This window comes from Falco rusticolus, chromosome 9 (assembly GCF_015220075.1).
Source record: "Falco rusticolus isolate bFalRus1 chromosome 9, bFalRus1.pri, whole genome shotgun sequence".
Lineage (NCBI taxonomy): Eukaryota > Metazoa > Chordata > Aves > Falconiformes > Falconidae > Falco > Falco rusticolus.
Window position 1 is genome coordinate 44,573,617 of NC_051195.1, and position 25,175 is coordinate 44,598,791.

Sequence of the window (25,175 nt, forward strand, 5' to 3'; positions counted from 1 at the left end):
GCAACAGCGGACTCCTGAGTTTTGCAGCCTACCAGAATTATTTTCACACACCACCTGCATTTTTCTGGTATAAAATATAGTGCTCTTTCCTCTCCCCCTCCAAAGATCCAGATAAATAGCAGGTCTGCGCATCCACACTGGAAGGACAGTCTAGTCCTTACTCCTTTTGCACAGCTCTAAAGGGGAGCCTGCAAAACCGCTGGAGGTGCTGACCACTGAGATAGTTATTTATTTCCCCACAAAGGAAAGCAATCCTGCTGCCAGCTCTGGGCCTGGCTTCGATGGATACACAGCCTCAGCCTAACCTGCGTTGGCATACTCTGGAAAAGGAAAATAATACAGCACCGTCACAAACTGTAAATGCGGCAGTAACACAAGACTATTTCTCATCTTCTACAATGAAAACAATGCCAGCTGCAAGACGAGGAGATATCGCAACCTGCCGTTCCTCCTTCAGACCTCAAGGCACGACCATTCCATACAAAAGCCGGTGATCACCTGTTGTGCTCTGCTTCCTTCTTTTAAAACGGAGCGTGTGTTAGCACCAGGATCCCGCTGCTTTGGGTCTGAAAGTGTTGCTAGAGCAACAAATGCTAGAAACTAGAGCAGAGAACAAAAGGGCTCCACGACCCCACCGAGGATGTTATCAAGGAGATAGCAAGAATGTAAAATGGACCAAGAGACCTCCCTTAGAGCAGGGAACTGCCATCTTCAATACTTTCGGTGGGCAGAATGATAATTTAGAAATTACAGCAGCTTAGCCCCATGTCTACTTCTTGTCAGGAGCCCCAGGACCAGCCAAGGCATTGCCCTCTTCATGAGCCATCATCTCATGCCCAGCACGAACGTGCCACTGCAGTGTGGGACCTCACAGCTGACTTCGGTGCAGAGAGGCAGAATTAGGGACAGACATTTCTGTAAAGGCAAAGTAAATCCCTGCTTGCACGTCTGGCAGGTTGCCTTTGCAGAAGGAGATGTGGTCAGAGTACCTCCCACCAGACAAATCCAACGTAGGTTAAATTCCAGAAGTTTATTGGGCAGAGCAGACAAAATTAGGCTCTTAATGGGATCTCAGTGCACCTTCCAGGGCTTGTCAGAACAGCCCACGTGGTTGCAATGAATATGGATGCTTTAGAAAATAATCCTCAAAGCAGACAGATACAGGGACTTTCCTTTGTCCCTTCTAGCACTTTCAGCATGGAGACACTACACCAAAGATGTGTGCAGAGTCCCCAATTGTAAACATTACCTGCTGGAGTGTGGCGAGTGGGAGCATAGCAAACAGCAGACTTCTGTGTGATTGCAACCCACTGTTCAAAATCAATCCACGGTGGCTTGTGTGTGCTGCATCGTGCTGCCTGCAGCACCAGTTTTAGCACTGCAGAACTTCGGAAGAGCTCAGAAGATCCTCGTACTTGACACGCACATGGATTCATTTTGCCCTGCACTGGTCACGAGGACCTGACTAACAGATTTGTCTCTCAAGAGAAAAGAACACTGTTTAAAGGGGTCCTTCTTTCATTTACCAAAAACTGTCCCTCTGTGCCTGGTCTTCCTGTCACCTACACCAGTGGCTTTCAACCTTCGGTCTGCCAACTACTTCCAGAAGTCTCTGAGAGGTAGCTAAGAAAAGCAAGCCACTTGCAGTAGTCATATTTGCTGTACAGATGTTTAATATCCTACTGGCATGGGATTAAAAACCACGCTGACAAACTAAGGAGAAGTATCAGAGAGGAAGTCCTGGAGGCATCTGGCTGGAAGTACGAAAGCCAAAAAAAAATACATAATTTTTTTTTCAAAGCTTAAGCAAATGCCTCAGTGAAGCTGACAAAGGCAAAAATTCTCATGGTGGCTTGTGAAAGTGAGTATGATGGCTAGCAAAGGCAGTACCAGCTTCAAGGCTCTGATGTGGCCTCACCTCTGGCTTGTAACACCTGTACAGGTTACAAACCAAGCAGTGAAGAGGATGAGCATTATTTATCCACCCTCTGAATTAAAATTCAAAGGTGGAGAAGTTACTGTTGAGGATGAGGATCACAGCGCTGACCGCCTGCCTTGCTCTGGGAACAGATGGTCAAGCCCCACACTCTCAAGCTGCTGTAATGCACGGGGAGAATTCAGACCTCAGGAAAACTGAAGGGTTTTGCTGCAACTTGATCCAAAGGCCCTGATAGCACAAAACTGTGACTGGGACCTTCCAGAACAGGCAGGTATCAATGCTCACATGCCTCCTCGAGTGCCTGCTCGCAGCTCTGGGAGAATCATTGCCTCCTCCACACCCTGAGCCTTCCTCTGTTTTGCTCAACAACAAACCTTTCACGAGGCATGCAAAGCGAATGTGCAGTGGGATATGGTCCAGTCTCACCTCAACTGGCATCTACGTTCCAGCTTTTTGTTTGTATGTTTCCAAAATAGTTTGTTCCCCATTTGACCCATTAAAAAAAAAAAAAACCAAAACCAAACACCTCCAAAAAAAAAAAAAGAAAATCCCAAACACAGAAAAATACAAACACATGGAATGACAAACACTGAAACAGTATAATGTAAAAATAAGTAAATTAATTCAAGGACCTGATTACTGGTCCATCCACAATTTTTGCATCTTTTTAGCTCTCCCTGATAAAGGCATCCTTTATAGCATGACAGTTCTGTTGAGACAATTCAAAGTATATTCAAAGTCATGCCAACAGAAACATGACTTTGCTCAACGCACTTATATGATGTGCAGCACAGCTACATTCATACCAGCACAAATGTGCTTCTGTCGACATGGCTAAGCCCTGTGTCTTCACACAAATTAGCTGTATCAATACAGAAGTGCTAACTTGAACTGTTAATTAGGATTTGTAGAGGTTCAGCCTGTATATGCTGAGCTGGATGTAAATGAGCTCTCACAGTACAATCTTAATTAATAGTCATAGCTTTCAACATGCATAGGAACTGCCATGACCATCCTGTCAACGGTTATTTCTACAAATCCAGTGGCTCGTGGCTGAAAACCTGCAAATGCTGTTCAATACACACCAGCAGCATCCCCCACCTCCTGGCTTCGCCGCCGTGCTGCGGAGGGCTGTGAGGAGCACACCTCTGCAGCCCTCAGCTGGGAGGTCTTTATGCCCTGGCAGTAGCTTGCTTCACACAGGAGGGCTGATTTTGCCAGTAGAACTGCACCCACACTCCACCAGCCCAAGACACCTGCACAGCCTTCCCAAGGAAGCATTCCTGGACAGAGGCACGGCTCACACCTAGCCACACCGCCAGGGCTTAGGGATCCAGCCTTGCACCCATGGTGCAGCCAGCACCTGAGCCCTTATGTTCACCGATGAACAGCTCTCCCCGTGATGCTGCATACTATGGCATATTAGTAATTATTACTCAGATGTGTAAACGTTTGCAAGATGGAAACGTACCTGTCTAGCCGCCTTAGGTAATTACAGAGCAGAGCGCTCGGCTGCACATGGTTGTGCTCCTCTTCTGCCTGGTTTGGATCCGCAGCGCACCATTGCACGAGGTGTCGTGGGCTCATTCCCACACCAGGCTGCATTCACATAAATAACCTATGTCACAGGTAGACCACCCGGCACACTCACAGGGGGCTGTCAGGACAGGAAAGGGGGTTTGTCTGATTTTGGGCACCACATCCCTGGAGAAGCTGATGCTGTCACATAAGGGACTCAGAGGATCTAGTAGAAAAGATAAGAGATTTTAACTACTCCTCCCATATGCTGCTCAGCCCAGAAGGCAGCACCGCGATACAGCACTCCGGTGTCAGGAGAGACAGACGTGCTTAATGCCACAGTGCAGCTGGTGAGTTAAGGGGAGGAGACACATCACCAAGATAATGGCAGCGTCTGCGTGAAGATTAGCTCTAAAACTAAGCTTAGGAAAAGTCCCTGAATTCATATGGAGAATAGCAAAAATTTTGATTCAAGTACTCCTGTAGAAAGAAATGGGGAAATGACTGTATTCTTGGAAATTCATTTCCAGAGGTGGCCTGTGTCTGGCACTCCCTGGACAACAATGCTGGAAGCGCAAGCTGTTGGGACACACGTGGCTGGCAACCCAAAGAAGAGGTAATGTCGTCTGGCAGAGGCAGGAAAACCTCTCCCTCCTGCCTTTGCTCCTCCGGTGACATAACACACAGGAATATTTACAATTAACAGAAACCGTAGCCTACATTGCCTAAACCTTCACGAAGCTCTGATAAGGCTGTGAAAAAAACACGGGTTGATTTGCCTTCCATGAAATTGAACTTCTAGTACTCAATGTAACACACTGCTTCCCACTCTTGTGTCCAGAGCCAAATGCAGCGGATCCACTGCAGAGCGAGGTTTAAGTAGGATTTAAGATACGCCTTGAACTTCTGATGGCAGCCCACGAAGGAGTGGACCTTACCCAGCAAGAGACTGTAACCACATGGTTTTGTCACGCACGGAATAAAAGAAAGCATTGTGAATTCATGCCAAAATATTAAGGGCTTTTTCTCATTCAAAAAAAAAAAAAAATAAAACGGCTGAATCAACCAACAGAGCAGAGCTTTTCCCAGCACTTTTTGCAGGGTCAGATGCAGCCACAGCCAGACTGTGGCTGGGAGAAACCTGCGCTGGGCACGGCTGGGCCGCGTGGCCATGTCGCAGCCCACAGCAGAGGATGCTGATGGGGGTCCAGCCCCATTAGTCCCCTCTCTGCTTTCCTCCAGTCACCTGCAATGTGAAACTAGGCCTGAACCCCCAGCTGCAACTGCTATGCTCTTGCAAAACCACATAAAAAAAGAAACAGATGTGTTGGTTTGGTTTTTTTTTTTTTTAAATAAAAGAGGAAAATTCGCTAGTCACTTTTCTACCCAACATTTTGTTTTAGAAAAGTCAGCGACACGTTGTCAAAGCAGATTTGTTTATTAAAAATGGACTTCTCCTAGCAAGGAGCACAGAATGACTGTACAATAGATCCCATAATTGCATACATTTGTTAATAATTGCATAGGCTGGAACAGGATACATTAGCCTAATTTAAGAATGGAATAAGAGAATGTGTGAAAAATTAGATCACATTTTCAAGGTAAAGACCAATGCTGCTATGAGAAGTCCAAAACAGAGGTGCTGGACATTTGCAGCCATACTGGCTTTGTCACAAGTAGTTCACGTGCTTCTAGAAGTTTTCTATTTCTCTTAATCAGGCCCACCCATGATCTCAAGGAATGAAGCCAGAAACCAGAGCACATAAACCAGAGCATATAAAGCAGTGAATACTTTGACTTGTGTCACTTGCCATCTCCTACCCAGTGAAGATAATCTGTACATTTAAAAATTAACATTCTGCCTTTCCACAACAGTCCCAGTTACAGGCTTCTAACACCAAATCAAGTGTTACAACTTTGTAAAAAAGATTACCTCCGTTTTCGCTGGAAAAGCATCACAGGTGGCAAAAGATCAACCTGTCAGCCGCAGGGACAAAGCCTGGGGCAGCAGCACAGGCTGCAGAACCCAGCCACAGTGTTCAACCAGGACAGCTCCAGAGTGGGAGCCTCCCCTCATCCCCAGGGACACCACCAGCACCAAAGGAACCAAGGGACACGTTCGGATGAAGAGGCCACCTCACAGACCTCACAAGAAAGCAACCCGTACAGATCTACACAGGTAACCTCAGCAGACTCAAGGGACTTCCAAACACGCAGATCTCAAGCTGAGCTGAAACAGCAAACCTGGAGATGACAGCCCACCCCTTCCCCGGCAGATACGCCTGCACCGGCGGCGCCCGGCTGCACCTCTAAGGCACACAAGCTGCTGACAGCAAGGACACTGCGTTTGCAGTAGACAAAGCACAATGGGATGGCAGGCCAATTAGCAGAATTTCAATTCATTGGCATTCAACAAGACTACGATAGGAAGTCATCTTGGGCACAGCGGCTTTTCAGCAGGGACAAAGTCTAAGTCTCATAATCGGACTCCACCACCCAGCCTTTTTTGGACAGTTCTTGAACCTCTATTGTTTAAATTGCTGACTGCCCCGTTGCTTGTGTACACTGCAAGCAGGCTGCCTCTCACTGAAGCTGATGGCAAATCCCTCCCTGATTTCTGTGGGTTTGGATCAGGTCCCACACTCTTTTTAGTGTAATACTCTACTTCAGTCTATGTAATCTTCCATGTTATGGAGGGGTCAACGCTGCAAACTCTCCTTACACTTAAGTCCTATTATCCGTCTGCACTAATTCTGCATACAGGGCATATAAAGGTCCTCAGCTCTCTGCACATACAGCTCAAGTTCCAGCCCCAGTCAGCCACAAAACGGGGCATCGGCTAAGTAAGAAGGCAAAAAGAAAACAAAACCCATAGATTTACTTTACTTCAATATTCTACTGCACAGTCAGTTTTTCCAATACTCATTTTGCACATGGCACAACACACACTCCAGAAACTCTGCGAAACAAGCAGGTTATGTCCCGTGCTTGCAAAGCACCATCTATACTTACAGGGCAATAAAAATTAGCTTAATTAATAATACATCAGCAAGAAAATGTTAATGAAGACCCAGCAGGGAAAAGGACTGTTGTCTAATCTCCTTGTGTGGACTCCTTGCTTTGGCAGCAATCAGCAACTGCATCAGCATTACCATCCCAGTGCAAGCGAAGATATCTGACTCATCAGGGAAATGCACGCAGGAACCTCGGTGGCTTGTCACCGGTCACATTTCTCTTTAAAAGCAGACACTGTTGCATCAGGAGCAGCTCCTGGCAGCCCCACACCAGCTTCCACTTGTGGAGCTTTTGTCATTTAAAGAAGAATTTAGACTATCCCTGTGCATCTGATGTATAAATACACATGACAGGGCCTCCCGCCATGGGCTCTTTGGCCATGTGCGCACATTACACAGCTCTGCCCCTGTATCGGCTTCAAGCTGCTGGATCACAGGCACGGGGGGGGGGGACACCGTATCCCACCTCCCCACTACAGGGAGCTCGCCGAGAACATCCCAGCGCTTCCATGGGGGCCTACCTGCCCTCACTGAGCCAAGAGGCACCGCAAGCTCAAACCAGTGCGCTGCCAGGCGCCTCGGGTAGGTGCGTTTCAAGGCAGATCTCATGGAAATCCCCCCTCCCAGCTGTTTTTCCTCCTCGTTGCAGGAGGCTGTTTTGGCAGGAGCCAGCACCCCACAAGCAAGAGCCCAGGGCTCGCGGCTGCCAAAGCGGCTCTGCCACGGGAGCGCATCCACGCTGGCACTCGGCCGCAGCGCCTGTTCATCAAGGGCTTGTGCCGCATGGGGAGGTGGTTTCCTGCAGCCAATGGAGGAGCTGCCGTTTCTGCCTTTCAGCAGAAGCATGGCTGCAAACAAAGACCCGGTGAAGAAAGGCAAGTTGGCTGGTAAAACTTCCTAGCCCTAGCCAAGCCTCAGACCTGACAAATCACCCTCATCCCTCATCACCTCCTGACCTTCTCCTCCGCGGCCAGGCTGCCTCTGGGATCCCTCTGGGATCACACCAGGACCTGTATTTCAGTGCTGGCTGGGGGCGAGGAGGATCTTTGTGTCATGTGTCACTGCTGACGGCAGCCTCCAGCCACAACTCCAGGCCAAGCAGCAGCAACAGCAACATAACACACATCTTGTCACTGCATAAAGCACCATTTGCATCCGCAGCAAAAGGCAAAATTTTACGCCTGCTGTCACAAAGAGGGAGAAGATAAATTATGTCTATAAAACACGAGGATAGCCTAGGGGTGTGGATTTGAGAAGACACCAATCCAAACAGTTTTTAATAAAAGCCCTAAAAGATCAAGACCAATGTGCTATCAACGTAGAGCTATGTGAGAAAAGGTGCAAAACTCTTAGAAACCCAAGAACATAACCGTATTGCCAGCACGCAGGGTGCTTTCAACAGGGAAGGAGACCATAAAACTCACAGACAAAGAAATACCAAAAACGTGGGAGTCAGGCACAGAGTACACTGTGTATGAGAGACACCTGGTCTAAATCTTAAAAAAAAGATGGGAAGTACAACTTGCAGACTGGAAAACAATGTGGAAATAACCGAGATAGAATATGATGCCCCCTCGCTGGCCTTTTCAAACGATACAAGCCGGAGGCAGTGCTAACCTTTCCCCACTGTAAATTCTCAAAAGTCAAAGCAGACGATTCTTCAACAAATGTGCTCAGTAGCTGTTTGTTTGCTCACTGGTGGCGTTTCCCTGGTACAAGGGGATGTTGATTAAAAGACAGCATGGCTCTTCACCTCCTCTCTCCACACACGCTCTGAAAGCTACAGGATCTGGCAGTACAGCAAGAGTAAATATTACATCTCATCCGAAAGCCATCTTTAAAGGAACACTCCTTGTTTCTCCTCAAAGTGTGGCAAAAAAGATCAAATATTCCAGATGTCATCTCCAGGTCCTACAGGACACCTGCTTATAAACAATCATCTTTGCATATTAAGAAGGCATTAAAGCACCAACTTGAAACAATGCATCCTAGCAGCACTAAAAACTACCCTCCCTAATCCAAAGAACAAAAGGATTTCTAATGTCTGGAATTCACAGATCCTTAACATTTAAAACAGAGAGTTGACAAAAGCTATTACAAACAAGTTTGCAATTAAAACCACCTAATATCTTGGTTACCAGTTCAGCAGCCGTGCTTTTTTGCAAAGCCTTCTGGGTGTTGATTTAATCTATCAAATATTAATAATGCTCCTCAATTAATGAAATATTTAGACTTATCCTTTATGTCCTCATAATCTGAAGATTTATGTTCAAACTCGCAGGCCAACAGGATACTAGACGGAATCCTATGAACCAGCTCACAGCCTGACTGTTAACGCTGTCATCTCCCCAATACACACGCTCCCTTTACACTGATAAACCCACGTTTGCCAGGTTGCATATTCACTACCTACCGCCTTGGGTATAAGAAAGGCATTAAAAAAAAAAATAAAAAAAGTTAATTTCTCAGGTCTCAAAAATGCAAGTGACTTAAAACATCCATCTCCTATTTAGTGCAGGTCCTGATGACCTCCAGGCTGGAGGTGCTGCCTCTCCAGCCCCTGAATCCCCCTGGCCAGCGATACACGGGGTGCGCAGGGCTGACACCACCCGCACGGCGCTGCCAGCCTCCAGCACCTTCCTGCAAGTCCCTGCCACGTGCCTAAAGCAAAACTCACAGGGAATGAACTTCAGTCAAGGGCAGCATAAAAACATGCCTTGGGTAACACCCCAGGAACTGAGATTATCGAGAGGATAAATTAAAACTACAGGGAAGAACAGGCTTTGCTGCCCAACTGCAAGCACCTGGGCTGAGTTAATGCAGCATCAAAAACTTTAGAGTTGGTTTAGAGGTAGGGCACAGCCTTCAGTCAAAGGCCTTTGGGCATCTGCATTCACTGGACACCGACGAGCATCACATTTCAGTAACTACCTCCTGATTTTGCGACAGGCGTCCTTTCAGTTCCCAAATCAACAGCTGGATAAAACATGTAATTTTGAAACCCATTAATCCTTTCTAACTCTTCTACCACGTGCATGTTTAATTTCCCACTTCTTGAAACAATATTATGATTTTTGAGAGAAACAGACTATAGCTTCTGAATGCTCTGGGCCAGCAGTACGAAGCATCCCTAGTTACCACAGAAGCTGGATAAAACATTTGGGTAATATGCCTTCTGGCTTTAAGCCTTTGGGAGAAATTACCTATTATAACTTCCTCTGAAACTGCAAGGACTAGAAATGTGCGACTGGAGAGGAAGAAGGTAGCTGAGATTCTTAAGAATCCAGCAGCTCACGCTTTAAAAGGAAAAGGAGGCCAAAAAAAAGGAAAAAAAAAATGTATTTCACTGCATTTGATTCAAATGCATCAGCAGGTCATGGCCAATAGTCCTGGGGAGACCAGGGTTCCCTTTTGCCAGTTAATGTGCTGAAATACATCTGTCCACATCTACACTTGAGTTCTAAAATCAATTAAAAAAATCTGAAGTAGCACTCTGAAGGACACATAGACACTTAATATAACCAAGGCCAAAGCACAGCATATTTCAGTTTGGACACCGGGACTGCAATTCTGTCTCCACGGAGGTGCCCGTGCTCTCGTGCTATGTTCCCTTCAGCTCTACGGATGGCTGACGCCATCAGATTCACCCCAGCTGCCCTCTGTTCCCAGAAGCAGTAAGCACCATGTTCTTCTTCTTAGCAACAAGACAAGCACAAGCAGGCACGTTCTTCTGCAGCATCACAAGCCTCCTGGACTTGGCTCAAATGCTTTGCCCCAAATCACAGGTAATGGGCCTGCTGCATGCTCTCTGGGCACCACTATTATCTCTGCTCACCGCAGTTTGCTCAGTTCCCCAGTTCTCCGCTGCTGGTTTTGAATGCTGTAGCCATGGCAAGCTCATAACTATCTTCTGGGTCATGTACTGCTCCAGCTGACTCAAGAAGCTCTAATGATTTTGATTATTTTTATCCCTCTTTGCATAATTTTTACATTTCCCTGTAACAAATGGGGAAAGTCACTTACCTGGCTTTATTTTGAGTCTATCCGTGTCAGCCTGGTTATCTTGCTCTGTATTTACTTCCTCCCCAGTTGCGCCACCTGCAAATTTCCTCCCTCTCCCATGTGCTGTCCCTGCAGGATGATTAGCCGTATGCAAACCAAAGTGGACCTGAATTTTCGACGCTACCAGTCCATCCCACTCACCGTCTCGCTGTCCTAAACTGACACTGCTCACCACTGCCTCTGAGAGCTCTCCCTTGAGAAGGAGATATGACACTGAAAAGGATGGATTTAATATTTAATAGCCCACCTCCACCCCCAAGCCAGTCCCCTGAACACACAAGCAGCTCAGCCCTACACCGTGTCAGCTCACCTGGCTCAGCAGCTGTCTGCAGTTTACGGCGGGCAGCGTGTTTGAGCCGGGGGGACTCCTCAGTGGAGCCAAACAATCTTAAATGTAAACTCGGGCAAAATGAGCTGGTACGGAAGCAGACAGCAAGACAATGGAGGGGATCAGGCTGGGCATTAAGGAAACAGGAATCCTCTTGGAAGAACATTTCCTACTTGAAAAGAGGATACGCTGGATGTCCTTGATACGTTGCCTATGCTAGAAATTTTTAATTAAAAGCAGGAAAGCCTTTCTATTTTAGACGCCGTGATACCAGCATCAAGCGCTTTTATAAGTACAGTTTATTCTGGGTTTATATGCATTTCACAGAGGTTGGCAGCCAAGCTAAGCCAGCAGGGCTACAGCAAACTCTTCCACTCCTGGTCGGATTTACTTTACCGCTTCAACCAGTCACCAGCCATCACCAAGGGGACGTGCCTGCCCACACACTGAGGGAGGCCAGACTCACACAACTTCTCCCTGATCTACCGGAGACACAGACAGCTAGGTGAGCCTTTCAGCGGCGACCTTTGGCTCCCATGACAGTCAAGAAAAGGGAAATCTCCAGTGAAACGTGTCTTGAAGCACTCACACAGACCCCTCGCACCTCTCACTGTCCTGCACAAAGCACAACCCCCCCTTTCACCTCCTCCTTTTCTGGGACCCAGTGACCCAAACCACAGGCGCCAGCTGCCCTCTGCTCCAAACATTTTGCTAGGGAAAAGCCAGAGGAATACAGCCTGCTGCCATCCCCTCCACAGCCCCGCTTCCCGAGCGGAGAGGCCACGCAGGTGGCATCACCGCAGCTTCAGGAGGGGAAGAGACAGATGACAAAACACCAGGCAAGCTGATCAAGAGCAAGGCCCCAAACTAGCATTTCAGATCAGTGGCAACACAACAGCATCAGTCCCTAATCATTTCGATATCAGCTGCTCTCATGCACATTTGGAAATGTGATACCCCAGGGTACCGGTAGATCACTCTCTGCTAGCAGCAATGAACCGCCAAGGGATGCTAATGCCTTCATCAGCTGGCACAGCTGTTTGCAAGGTGAGGGCACATCCAGCTCTATCTGCCAGCACAGCTCGAATCCATTCCCTCCACAGAAGAGCTGGCTGTTTGTTTGTTTGTTTTTTCTGGCTGTTGTTGGGGGTTTTGCTCGTAATTGCATCTCTACTAGGACTTCTGCTGACACAGCTATGGTGGAGGGGAGAGCAATTTCTTTGCATTCACGGACAGATAACTAAGTCGGCAAAACTTCTCAAATGTAGACCAAGCCTCTGCTTTGGAAAGCAAAAAATAAACTACCTTGGTCTAAAATCACCTCTAAGCTAATACAGCTACGTCCACAGCAAGGACTTATATTAGCATGACTATTTCAGCAAGGGAAAATGAAAAATCATCCTCTCCAGCCAGCGTAATTATATTGGAAGGGCTTTTTTTAAAGTATAAACCAGGCCTTTGATTCTGCCTTGACTGACTAAACGTTCTTCAGATGCTTTCTTTAGTCACATTGGCTCAGCCACGTTAGCTTAACACAACTGAAGGGCACTTCTAAGGCTTTCTTAAAACTTCAGAAGCCGCATTTGCCCATTCTGTTATTATTTAAAGTTTTTCCATGTGGAAGAAAAGGATGAGTTCCCAAAGGGCCTATGCTAGCCCACAGCTTGCTCAGCACACGAGAACCCATGTTTTGGAAGTAAACGTTAGCATCCATCTGATAGAGGGCAAAATTCTGTCCTGGACAGGGTAGTGTGCAATTTTAACATGTCAACAAAGCAACCCTTGTGCGAAAGCCCCTAACTGACAAAAGTTTAAAAATCTCCTTACTAGGCCTTTAGTATCAGAGAGGGGAAAAACCACCTTCTCTCTTCATACAAAGACACAGATAAAATGTATTAACCCTGGTACTCCAGAAGAAATTTAAGACAACTGAAAACACACATATTTTGCCCGCGTTCACAGTCTCATGTCAGTGTAGTATTGACATAGCTCACTGCGCTAAGGAGACCAAGGGAAACAGCTGTCCTGCAGCCATCAAGAAGTGCAGGCTCCCAGACAGCTCACAAAGTAGAAAAGATTAAACGCACCAAGTTTTCCTGCTGTAACTTACTGAAACAGACTCCGTATTAAAAGCAACAGCCCTGGGAAAGCAAAGCCCTCTCCTCACTTGCAATACCAGCTGGCAGGAGTAAATGAGAGAGGAGGAAGGGCAGGGCAGGCCTGAAAGAAGCACTGGATTTCACGTCACCTGCAAAACAGAAAGTGGGAAACCGAAGTAGTCATCTGTGTGCTCACTGCTCAAAGGCACTGCTCATTAGGTCCTGGCTTTTCCTATTATCACTGCTGCACTCAGTGGCCTATTACAGCAACCTCCTTCCAGCCAGGGACCCGTGAATAGGAAGCGCTTTGACATGAGTGAATGTTGCCCCTTAATCCAGTGGGGAGTTCATTGAACAGGCGGAGGGCTGCCGACAGAGCTGCCGGCACCAGCTGGCTGAGGGGATGAGAGCAAGGATCAAAGCCAGGGCAAAGCCTCAGCACCGCGAGCCTGATTTGCAAAAACTGCTCAGCCTGTTGAGTCCTCACCTTTAAAAGGTGGGGAGCTGCTGGGTGCTGAACTCGTCGGAGATCCGACCTCAGCTGAGGATGCTGAGCAGTGGGGAAATCTGTCCTCTATGTGGCTTGCACACCGTCTCTTCACTTTAAAGATCAAAGCTGCATCTCCAGAAAAAAAGATGTTACAGATCAGAACAGATAGGAGGAAAAAAAAATGATGAAAAATGCAGTGTGACTTCTGAAGAGAACCACTTCATTCAAAGCCACACACACACCTTACTTCCTGCTTAGCATGCAGGCACCAGCCTTCCTGAGGTTAGCACGAGTCTGAGGAAAAACATCATGGCTTGAAACCTCTCTTTCAAGTTCACACCAAACAATCATTTTAGGAAACACACAAACACAAGGTCAGCTGAGTCTCCTCACTAAACCGATGCAAACTGGAGTAGCAGCATCAAATTAAATGAACCTGCACTATCAATAAAAAACTGGCTGAGCAAGACAAACCCATTTATTTAAAACTTTAATCTTTAGCACTGTAACTGCAGCAGGTCTAAAATACGTGAAAGTCCCAAACCAGACGGAACACAAGAGACCTGCTAAAGCAAAGCAGCAGCAAAACCAGGCTTCTCTGAAGCAATGTGGTTACTGTGCCTAATGACTGCAGCATGGCTACTTACCTGGCAGCTCAACCAAAGCACAGAAATTACTTGGGGCTGCCTCAGAGCAAGGCACCCAGAAGAGAATAACCATCGAAGTTTAAAGCTGAGAACTTACAAAGAACTTGGTGCTCAGAGAGATTCTCCCTCACCCATCAACACCAAGATTTGCCAAGGAGCTATTCTATACTGGAAGCTTTTGTCTTAACAGCCAACAACCTTATCTGCAGAGGTGGTATGGACACTCCCTGGAGACACACAGACAGCACTCTTTCCAACCTGCCCACTCCCACCCAGCTCTTTGCGTGGAGCAATTATCTCCTCCCAGCAACACACCTCTGCCCCTCTCTCAAGTGAAATAATCCCTCGTTTCTGCTCCATCTTGCACATGGCAGACCATCACAGTTGCGGGATGTTTATCCTTGCTCTCCCCTGCCAGCGCTGGGGGAGCAAAGAGCATCTCCTCCAGTCTCTAAATTCCAGCCTGATTTATACCAACTTCCTCCCCTCTGGCCTCAGATTTGTCTGAGTTTATGGGGGAGGGGAGGAATTAAACTCCAAATGAGTGATCGTTCCCCCTCCATAATCCACAGCAACATCTGTGGATATTAAGCCTGATTCTAAGAGCGATGTTTCTTGATGCTTTGTGTACAGAGCAGACCCAGCCAGGACTGCTGGGAGATGCTTCCCAAAATAAAAGATGGGCATCTGTAGTGTTAAGACTAACCTGTGCATTAAAAGTTGATGATTTGTGAGCCAACTCCTGCCCCTGTTACAGCCATGGCGCTCTCCTGAAAGCAATCACACGGAGGTAGCCGAAGGCAAAACCCAACTGTGGAGTCACACGAGCACCTGAGGGCTGATTCCTCTATCACAGGCAAAATTAACACCTGATTCACTTCAGAAGCACACACAAAGGGCAGAAGGATCAGGCCTTGAGATGCAGTTGTGATGGAACACAAAGCATAAGGAAAGCCTTGGGCAAAACTCCCACTAAAGATGATGGGAATCTTGTCTGAGTACTAATTCAACCTGTTCTTTGCAGCGCTTCCCAAAGAACCGCTGTTGTGATAGAACACAAACCGTAAAGGAAACCCTTGGGCAAAACTCCCACCAAAAATGAAGGGAATCTTGTCCAAGAACTTGTTCTTTGCAGTGCTCCACAAGGAACCGCCGTTGCCACCTGTGTGGCCATGCCACAGACCTCATCCCAGGCGGGGCAGAAGCTCCCTGCGGCAGCACAGCCCTCCGACCGCGGTGTTTCAGGGACAGCGCTGGGACAGGCTGCAGCACAACCTGGCACACCTGAGCCGCAAGGTGCCCAGAGGTCCTGAGGTAACAGCAGCGGGCTGCAGTGACAGGGCACTGTTAGTTTCTATACGAGGTATATATATAGTTTTTATCACCACCTCAGCGCTCCTTCTGCATGGGCAGGCTCAGCAGCCAGCATGCTGCAAGCTGGTGTTTACCTGAGGGCAAACAGACCTACAAGAGTTTATACACTCTAACAAAAGGGCAAACAGACTTTTTATAAAAAGAGTTTATAATGTATTAACAAAACCAGGGGGGAAAGTTTCAGCCTGGCACAAAGACCCACTGCAGGCGCAGTGTCCCAGCTCCACGTGCCACTCACGTAGTTTCATGGAGTAGCCGAACTCTTTGGGGATGTTTCCAGCTCTGGCTAATTACAGCCAATTGTCATTACACGGCAAACTTCATTTTCTTTGGGGATTTTGGATGCGACGCCAGAATTTCCTCAAGGTTTGCGCTCACAGTCAAACCCCAACAACACATGGGCAAAGCGCGCTGGAAGCCCCCGCACCCCGTGCTGGCTGCGGCCGGAGGGGGTGTGTGTGTGTGTGTGCAGCCACCCTGAGCGCCCCTGGCTCCCCGGCAGCCCCCGGCCCCGCTGCCGGGCCCGCCGCGCTGAGGGCAGGCGGGAGCCGGGCGCGCTCGGCCCCTGGGGAAACTCCCGAGTGTTTTCTGAGGGAAAACTCCACGGCCTTCCCCGCCGGGGGCTGCCCCGCCGGGCCGCCCATGCCCAGAGAGCCGCAGGCCGCGGGCACAGCCCGCCGGACAGCACCTGCCGCGCCTCCCGCCCGCGCAGGGCCCGCACCGGGCCCCGGCCGCCCGCCGGCTGCTCCCGCCCAGCGCAGCGCGGCCCGGCTGCCGGGGGCGGGCCGGGGGCCGGGCCGGGGCCGCCCCGCCGCCGCGCGGGCCCGGGGCTCTGCATGCCTCATGCCTGCCCCCGCACGGGCGCGGGCCCGCCGCCCGGGACCCTGCATAGCTCATAGCGGCGGCCACGCCGCTACCGCCGCGCCCGGCCGGCCCTGGACTCTGGATGGAGCCGCTCCAGCGCCGCCCGGCGCCCCGTCGCATGGGGGGCCCCGGAACATGGATGGCGGCCGCGCCGCTCCCCCCGCCTCCGCCACACGCACTCGCTCCCATTGGGGGGAACCCCGGAATCTGTATGGCCCATACCACTGACTCACCGCGGAGGGGTGTTACTTATACAGAGTCCCGGGCCCCCCTACACACAATGGCAGCAGCTCCCACATTCTTCCCCTCAGAGGAGTTGGACTGAACCATGGGGCGGCGGGGGCACGGCCCCCCTCCAGGCCTCCGACAGAACCCGCCTGGCCCTGGGCGATACCACTCTACGCTCCCCCATCTTCCTTCCCCCCGCCCGGGTAGATGGACGCCGCCGCTCTCACTCACCTCGGCATCCACTGTGGCCATGGCCGGAGCCCCGGAGCGTAGCCCCGCCCCCTCGGCGGCTCCTCACGCCTTGGCTCCGCCCCTTTCCCCTCACTCTTCTCAATGGAGACGCTCCGCCGGCCATCGCGCATGCGTACGGCATCATGGCGGCCCCCACGGCGCCCCTCCGGCCGTACGGCATCATGGCGGCGCCCACCAGCTGCCGGCCGTACAGCCGGCGCCGGGCAGGGGGTGGGATGAGGATGGGGTGAGACGGGGACACGGGTGGGACGGGGCCCCTCGCTCCCCACGCACGGCCGCGCCGGCACCCCTCGGACCGCGGACTCCTCACTACTTCTGTCGGGAGACCCCGCCACGGTGGCCTTGGCCCCTCGTGCCGTGGGGGGTACCCCACCATGGGCTGTGTCCCTGCTGCCCGCGGTTGCGGCCCGGCGTGGGGCCAGAGCACCAGCCGATCCCAGCCTTAAGCACCTCTCTTTGCTACAGCCGGGGACGGGTGGGCTAGGGGAAGGGGGACACCCCACGGAGCGTCTTTGTCCCCTTCTCATATCCCCTGTAGCTGCTTTCACACACCCCAAATCCCCTCCCAACGCCCAGGCCCTAAAGCCATGATTGCAGAACAATTATCCCTTTTACAGCTCTTCAGTAAAGCAGAAGATACTGCAAGGGGGAGATAAACGCCCCCCCCCCAAGGGCTCCGCAGCCGGGGAGCCACATCGAGGTGTGGGGGTCCGGCTGCGGCTAGCTTCTTGCTGGGCAGGGAACCGGGGGCAGGAGGGCTTTGGGTGGCCCGATGTCACTTCACAGATCTCTGACCAGCCACCCCAGGGTCCCCCCATCTTCTGCCGCCTTTCTCCACAAACCCTGCTCTGCTGGGGGGTTGCGCCTGGGGACACCGCCGGGCTCCCCGCCCCGGTGCCGGGCGGCCATCGCTGCCCTGATGGAAGCCAGGAGGCTCCGGGGTGGCGAGCACAGGCGCCCCCCGGTACCCGCACGGGGGTACCCCAGGATCTGCCCTGGTGGCAGCCCCTGTAACCCACCCACGGAGCCCCGGCCCCACGCCGGGCTGCCACCCCCAGCCCCACCGGGACCCCCGGACCCAGCAGAGCCGCGAGTGCCGGGGTGCGAGGGCTTCTCTGGGGGGTGACAGACCCCAAATGGCCGTCCGAGGCTGCAGGCAAGACCCCAGACCGCAGCGAGAGGCGGCGGCCCCACTCCCCCGGCGCTGCCGCCCCCGGGAGGGCAAGGGGCAGCCAGCCCCACGGCCCCCGCGCCGGTCCCGGAGCCCCACGGGCCGGCCCCGGACCCACGGCCCCCCGCGGCCCCGGAGCCGGGCCCGGCCGCGGCTGCTGCTGCCCCCGCCCGGCCGCGCCGCGGTCAAAATAAGAGTCCCCGGGGCTGAGGCGGGACCGGCCGGGGGAGCCGCTGCCCAGCCCGGCCCCCGCCGCGCCCCGGTTTAGTAGCAGCTAAAAAATCCCCCCGAGAATCCCCCCGCGGAGTCCCTGCCGTTGGGGTCCCAGGCGCGTCCCCGGGGTCTCGCTCCCTGCCCCGGTGGTGGCGAGGGTGGGTGTCCTCCCCCTTGGCTCCCCCCAGCATGGAGTGACCGTCCGTCGCCAGCCCCCAGCCCCTCGATGCGGCGCGGCGGGAAAAACCCGGCGTCACCCGGGACCACCGCGCTGTGCTGGGGATGCTCAGCTGGCGTGGGAGGGAGGGCAGCGCCCACCTGCACCCTGCGGCCCCCAGACCCCTGCACACAGCCCCAGCTCCCCCAGACCCCCGCACCCCACCCCAGCTCCCCCAGACCCCTGCACCCAGCCCTGGCTCCTCCAGACCCCCATGCCTATCCCCGGCTCCCCCAGACCCCTGCACCCGGTCCCAGCTCCCGCAGACACCCATGCCCGGCCCCAGCTCCCCCAGACCCCCAGACCCATCCCCGGCTTCCCCAGACCCCTGCATCCATCCCCGGCTCCCCCAGACCCCCGCACCCAGCCCTGGCTCCCCCAGACCCTCACACCAGTGCTTGGGGCTGGGGGGAGAGGGCAGTGGGTGCAGCAGCAGGGCCAGGGGCTGCTGGCCCCCCTCCCTGTGCCTTTGCTGGGGCTTCATCTTGCTGAGCGGGAGCTGGGGACACCTGGGCCAAACCTCCCTGGGCCGTCAGGAAGGGAAGAGGCTCCCGCAAGGAGAAATAACGTGAAGGCAGCGAGCCCTCGCAGCCCACCACCGCCTGCCATCACGGGTCTCGGCCCACCTAGTTCAGCCTCACGGGCCGGTTACAGTGAACGGGGCAAGGGCGAGACCTGTTTGGCCATTAACTGCCCCGTTTCCCTGCTGCGAACCCCCAGGGGTGTGTGGGGCAGGGGCTGAGCCCCAGACAGCGTGGGGCAGGGGCTCAGCCCCAGGGGAGCATAGGGCAGGGGCTCAATCCCCAGGGGGAGCCTGGGCTGGGGGCTCAGCCCCAGAGGAGCGTGGGGCAGGGGCTCAGCCCCAGGGCAGCGTGGGGCAGGGGCTCAGCCCCAGGCAGCGTGGGGCAGGGGCTCAGCCCCAGGCAGCATGAGGCCAGCCCGCAGCTCGGCCGTGGCGGCGCGGCTCTCCAGCCAGGCTGACATCGCCCTCTCCCGCACCGAGCCGGCCGAGCAGGGACGGACGCCACATCCTGGGATTCCTGCCAGCAGGAAGAGACCAACCAACCGCCCCGGCGCTTCCTCCGTCCTCCACGTCCTTCCAGCTGGGCCCTTCCCCATGGCGGCAGCGTGGGCACAGCCGAGATGGCCCCAGCAGCATCTTCCCCCCGCAGCGGCTGCCCGGGGCCGGGGGACACGTGGCTCTGCCATCGCCTTGGCCATAAACCAGCTTTTCCCTTCCAGCTGCCGCTGTGGATGCCGCCTCTGAAAGCTGATGGCCACTTCTCGCCCACCGATGCCCTCCCGGTGGGTCTCAGCGGACAGGCTGTGCTCATCAAACACCTACCCCCAGCAAAAGCACCCATGGTCTTAAAAAAAAAAAAAAAGCAGCGCTTTATTTACCCTTTCAGATCTTTACATTTGGTGTTTTAAAACCCAGGACAAAAATACTCCCCCCAAAGCCGTGGCAAACATGTAAAACCACTAGTTTACATTTTAAAACCCAGTAATAAATTGCGCAGAAATCTCCGGTTGTACAGAGCCGTCACAAATATTGTTGTATAAAACCCCAAAATCTGTAAAGAGAACCACAGGGATAAAGAATTACAGCCATGAGTATTGGTACAAGAAAGGGCACGAGTTTTGAGGGTTTTACCCCACCAGTCTCTCTTGGGGAGGAGGGATGGGACATTCCTCTTGCAGATAGTTGGAAATACTTACAAATACAGAATAAAAACCAAACGGACCTCAGAAAACCCTTTGTCTCCTCTCTTGTGCTGGCTCAACAGGAAAACTTCCTAGCAGAAAATATTTACCTCTACAAAACTACTGGAAGTTCAGTGGAAAGCTAAAAAAGATTCACTGGTCCAACAATAAGAGCCTCCGTGTGTCCCCCGTCCCCCCCTTCCCAATCTCCTGTGGGCAGCGGGACAACAGGTGCCAAAGCAGAGTTTAGTAGGACACAACAACGAAAAAGCCAAAAACATGAAGGCAGCACATGTGGGGAGCAGGACAAGAACAAAACCATGAAGGACAAAAAAGAAGCAGAGGAAAAAAAAAGGCAGATGATGTTTTTGGTATTTTCCATTGAATGCTGAGTTTGGAAACAATTAGCTCAAGCTTCACTCATGTCCCACCACTTCCCCTCCCCATTTCAAACAAACCAAAACCAATTGCTTAAAAAATTTGAGCCAGGAATTTGAATTCCTATGTACTGAAGTTTTTTCACCCAGAGCTGGGTTCGGAAAAAAGGGTTTTTTCCCCCTCTTTATTCCAGAGTTCAGAAAGAGGAGAGAGGGATGACCGAGAGCCTAGAGAAACTCCCCAGGACTTGGAGAGGCTGAAGCCGGAGAGGCTGAAGCTGGAGAGGCTGCAGAGAAGAGAGACAGCAACAAGGCAGAGGGCAGGGATTGTCTGCTCGCCCTCTCCAGAAGGGAACGTACTCAAAGCCAGGCACCGGGCTTTGCCTCATCGTGCTCACCCAAAGCACTCGCGTACCCCAAGCACCTCGCTGCCACAGCACCCTGGGGCCAGCTGCAGGCGGGTTTAAGAAGAGCTGGACTAACTCCTCCATCCTGCAGTCCCGGACCATTTCAAAGGGGTCCATGAGACACGAACAAGGCTCTTTGTGTCAGGCTTCAATTCCCTGCCGCAGCGCTGGGGGACAGGCAAGGCTGGGCAGGAATGGTGGAAATCACGGTGCTGCGCTGGTTACGGCTGGCTGCTTGCACAACAGCGAGGGCGCTCAGAGCCAAACTCAGGGCGATAACCTGCTGCATCCTGGCCAGAGCTGCCTCGCGGGTCTGACAGAGGCATCGCTCCACAGGAGCTGTGCGTGCCCAGCCCCAGCATCCAAAAGAATGAGGACCACCATGAAGCCTAGCTCCGACTCCTTCCCGCTCCCTCCACAGCGGCCAGGGGAGATGGACACTCCTCAGCAGCGAAGAAGAGCGTGCCCACCTGCTCCTTGCTTTGCAAAGTGGACTCCACGTGCAGCATGGGGTGCTGAAGGACCAGTTCGTAGCAAACAATCTGGAGAACAAGCTCAGGTGCACGGGAGTGCTGCAGAGATGCTGGGCACAACACAGGAGCTGTGTGCGATGCAGCTGGCCTCTCCTCTCCAGCCTCCACCGCGAACACTGCGTTCCCAGCTGTGAAGGTTAAAACAAGGTGGGCAGACACTGGCTGGGGGTCTAGAAAGGCAGCCCAGTGGCTCTGGCCACAGTCACCAAACAGCAATCAAGTTTTCCAGCCAAGAAACATGGGCTAGACATGTCGCCAGCAGCTCAGCTTCAGGGACGGCGAACAAGGATCCGGGAACTCAGTCCCAGCCCAGGCTGCCTCTCCCAGATCCCGGCTGGCTCAGAAGCCCATAGTCCAACCCAGCAGGTCCAGAAGCATTGACAACTCACAGGAATTTTTCCAGAGCTGTGGAAGGGATGTGGGTTGAGACCTGGAAGGAAGGGTATGTACTGCCAACAGCAAGGAAGGGCACAAGAGCCACCGGCTGAGCCAAGCAAAACAGGTTCAGCTAACTGGGAGCAAGAGGAAGAGCATCAGGGAAGAGATGCGCCATTATGAACAAACAAGCACCTGCCTTTGACCCCCTGCAGATGAAGAATGCTTTTCGTGGCAGGCACAGACCACCAGGCAAAGGAGAGAGTCTTTAACTAATAAAAGCTGGGCAGAAGCATAAGTTGAGCAGAGAGTGAAGAAGGATCCTTGTGTCTCAGACGCAGATCACACCTCAGGCTACTTGCCATGACAACATTTAGGCAACACCTACATGCTTCAGACATGGTATCACCAAACTGTGGGTATGGGAAGGAGCCTTCTTCCACTTTTCTAAGTTTATTCCAAATGTCCCTTTAGGAGAGGGCATGGGCTGGTGGTCTCCAGCCCTTCCAGCCAGTCCTTGGCTGTTCCATCTCCATCCTCCTGAAGGGAGAATCCACTCTCCCCTTCCTCCCCACCGGCTCACCTCTCCAGTCAGGCAGCAGAGAGCACTGCCCAAGACCCATGGGCCACTTGGACAAACCACAGCTTTGGGACACAGGGCCAGGGAAGCAGCAGTGCTCCAGAGCCAAGCGCACACGGTGCCAAACTCCCTCCAGCCTAGGAGCCTAGCACCACGGTCAGGCTGCATCGTGCTTGTTCTCCCTGAGCTGCCTTGGCAAAAGTCACCATCCTTTCTGGCAAGAGCAAAAAACTTGCTTCATATTGTAAGAAATCAGCAAGGTGCATTCCTAGATTTGGCATGAACAGGCACATGAATAAGCATCAGAAATGGATGAAAAAGCACAGCATTTCTCTTAGAATAATTTATTAAATACAGCATTAAAATTTGTATTTATGAATTCAATCATTAAAAACAAAACTTCATCTCATATATATATATATATATATTCAAGGACAACGACAATCATTCTATCAACGTTGGTGCACGTTGTGCCAGCACTGCTCAGAACAGCACCTTCTCTACACTATCCTTAAAGCAGTTCAACACTTAAAAAAAAATAATAATAAAAAGCATTTGCAAAGAAAAGAGTGCAAAACAGGGCTTGTCCCCAGCTGCCTGCCAGGGGTGTGCAGCGGCGAGCTAAAATGAGGTGGCAGAGGCTGCAGTGCTCCTAACGGGTTTGTTAGATATTGCCTGCCCAGTGTGAGGCAGCCTGGAGGCCAGTCCTCAGGGATGCCAAAGGTCTGCAGCCCATAATTTCAGCCGTGGCTGGATGCCTGCAGCTCTTGAGTATCTGGTTTGTGGTTTCCTCAGCTTGGGCAGTCAATAACTAAAAAAGCTAAATGAGGAGGGGTAAAAAAAGAAGCGCAAAAAGAAAAATGTTGTTTTACATCCACCAGCTTCTTCCCCTGACCTGCCAGGTCCGGCAGAGGCTGCGAACGAGCTGTAGCTGTTTGTGTTCCCACTTGCTCGTTTTTGCACTCTGCTGTGGCTCAGGAGACGAGCAGTAAACCAGCACCAGCTCATGGCGAGAACAGTCCCCCGGCCAAGCACCCTCGTGCACTGGCTTGGTGGCACTGACCGCTCCCGCAAGGGACACCCGTCTGAGCCCCGCGGGAGGGCTGTCCCGAGGGATGGGCTTCCACGGACAGGGTCCTTGGGCAGACTCAGAGGTAGCGTTGGACTGACTTTTGTAACTTGGTCGTCACGTAATTCTGGCCTGGGCAGTGGCAGCTGGGATGGAGAGGGCACCCTGCAGGGCTGGGAGATGGGACACAGGGGATCTGGTCCCCCCCGCTTGCAGGCTGGCTAGCGCTGTTCAGCCTGGGCGCTGCGGTCTAGCGGTGAGCAAGGACGTGCTGTCTGCTACAAGGCTTTTCAGAGAAAAGTCGCCCTTGCTGGGAAAGGCCAGAAGCGGGCTGGCAGGCACCCCACGGTAACACCGGGCTCTGCCTCCACAGCTCACCACGGCCTCCTGCGTCATGAGCACGTGCCCCAGCGAGCTCACCGCGTGCAGGCAGCGGTGCAGCCCACTGTGAGGGCCAAAGGCTGCCGGTCACTCACCGCACAAACGGGCACAGCGAGGGCTTGTGCTTTTGGCTTTTTGAGAGTCCCTGACCTTCTGAACCCGCTTACTCCAAGAAACCTCTTGTTTCAGCTACCCTTAGGACCCATGAGGACAAGGAGGAAGGGCTGTCGAAACTGTTTCTGGAGAGCACACGGCCCCTAAAAAAGACGAGAAAGTTCACACAGCCCAGCCTTCACCTACAGTGGAGACATGCCAAGTCAGGAGCATTTCGGATAAGGCATCGCAGGTGCTTTGATAGTAAAGCAGTTAGTGTTGACTACAGTACTTTAACACAAGCTGCTGCAGAGGGCAACCCTGGGGCAAAACCAGCTCTCCAGCACTTGGTGCAGCAGCAGGAGACAGTTCAGTTTCCCAGACCTCTCCTACATGCACACACAGGCTGCTCTGGCTGCCCTTTTTGGTTTTCTTCCCCCCTCCCTAGAAAGAGACTTAAAAAGCCTGGGCAGGGATGTGCCATTTACCCCACCAAGCAGCCAGAGAGATAAAAAGACACCTTGTGCTGTACCAGACTTTGCGGTAGGCAGGTGAACCGTGGCGCCTGGGGGTGGGCAGCGCCAGCGGGACTCGAAGCAGGGGAGGCTAGTTGCCGTTGATGCTGGAGTTGGCACTGCTGCAGCTCTGCTCGTAGGATGGAGGTGCCTCTGCGGGGGAAAAAAAGAATAAGAGCCGTTATGGTGGGTGTTTGGGAGGTTCCCTTCATCCCAGTCCATGTAACTCAGCGTAGAGTAAGGCAAACTGCTAACAACGCACACGTCATGCACACAGGCACTCCCTCTCCAGGACCCTACCCTGCTGAAATAGATGGGGTTTGCACATGTGCACGTAGAACGTGAGCCAGCCAGTCCCACCCCTGTGCTAACACCTACAGGGGTTAAAATCAGCACCTCAGAGTCCTGTCCTGTTCCTCCCTTTCTTTCACAAGCATCCTCACGTACTCCAACACCTCCAGATCACAGGTGACCTGCGTTCCGTGTACCCCAAGCCAGGGCTGAAGTGACACACCAAGTGCCTCATCACGCCGGTGCTAACAGACAGGTTTATTTGGGCAGGACTGTGCTAACAGACACTGCTGGCCCCTGCCACCCCAGCCGCCTGGGACAAGCACAGCTCCAGGCATCCAGCACGCTGGGATTTCCCCAAGCTTTTCCACCCTGGACAGTCTCTCAGTTCCCACCCCCGCAGCTTGTGTCTTCAGACCAGCTGCAAGCCCACT

At 52.5% G+C, this 25,175-nt stretch overlaps 2 protein-coding genes across 3 annotated transcripts in view; both read right to left on the reverse strand.

Annotated features, from left to right (window-relative positions):
• The window catches only part of EHMT1 (euchromatic histone lysine methyltransferase 1), a 121,576-nt gene extending 104,693 nt beyond the window's left edge, over nt 1–16,883 (reverse strand). Inside the window, exon 1 of the mRNA XM_037399671.1 lies at nt 16,795–16,883. Within this exon, the coding sequence (XP_037255568.1) occupies nt 16,795–16,815 (21 nt within the window). The 5' untranslated portion in view covers nt 16,816–16,883. The remainder of the gene's footprint in view (nt 1–16,794) is intronic.
• A 2,586-nt stretch (nt 16,884–19,469) lies between these two features.
• Nucleotides 19,470–25,175, reverse strand: part of ARRDC1 (arrestin domain containing 1) — a 39,966-nt gene continuing 34,260 nt past the window's right edge. Inside the window, exon 8 of one of the 2 annotated variants that reach the window (XM_037400621.1) lies at nt 19,470–24,603. Coding sequence is in view for 1 of the 2 variants with exons in the window: in XM_037400620.1 (XP_037256517.1) it covers nt 24,542–24,603 (62 nt within the window). In the remaining variant the exon portion in view is untranslated. The remainder of the gene's footprint in view (nt 24,604–25,175) is intronic. The other variant, XM_037400620.1, reaches the window with a different exon arrangement.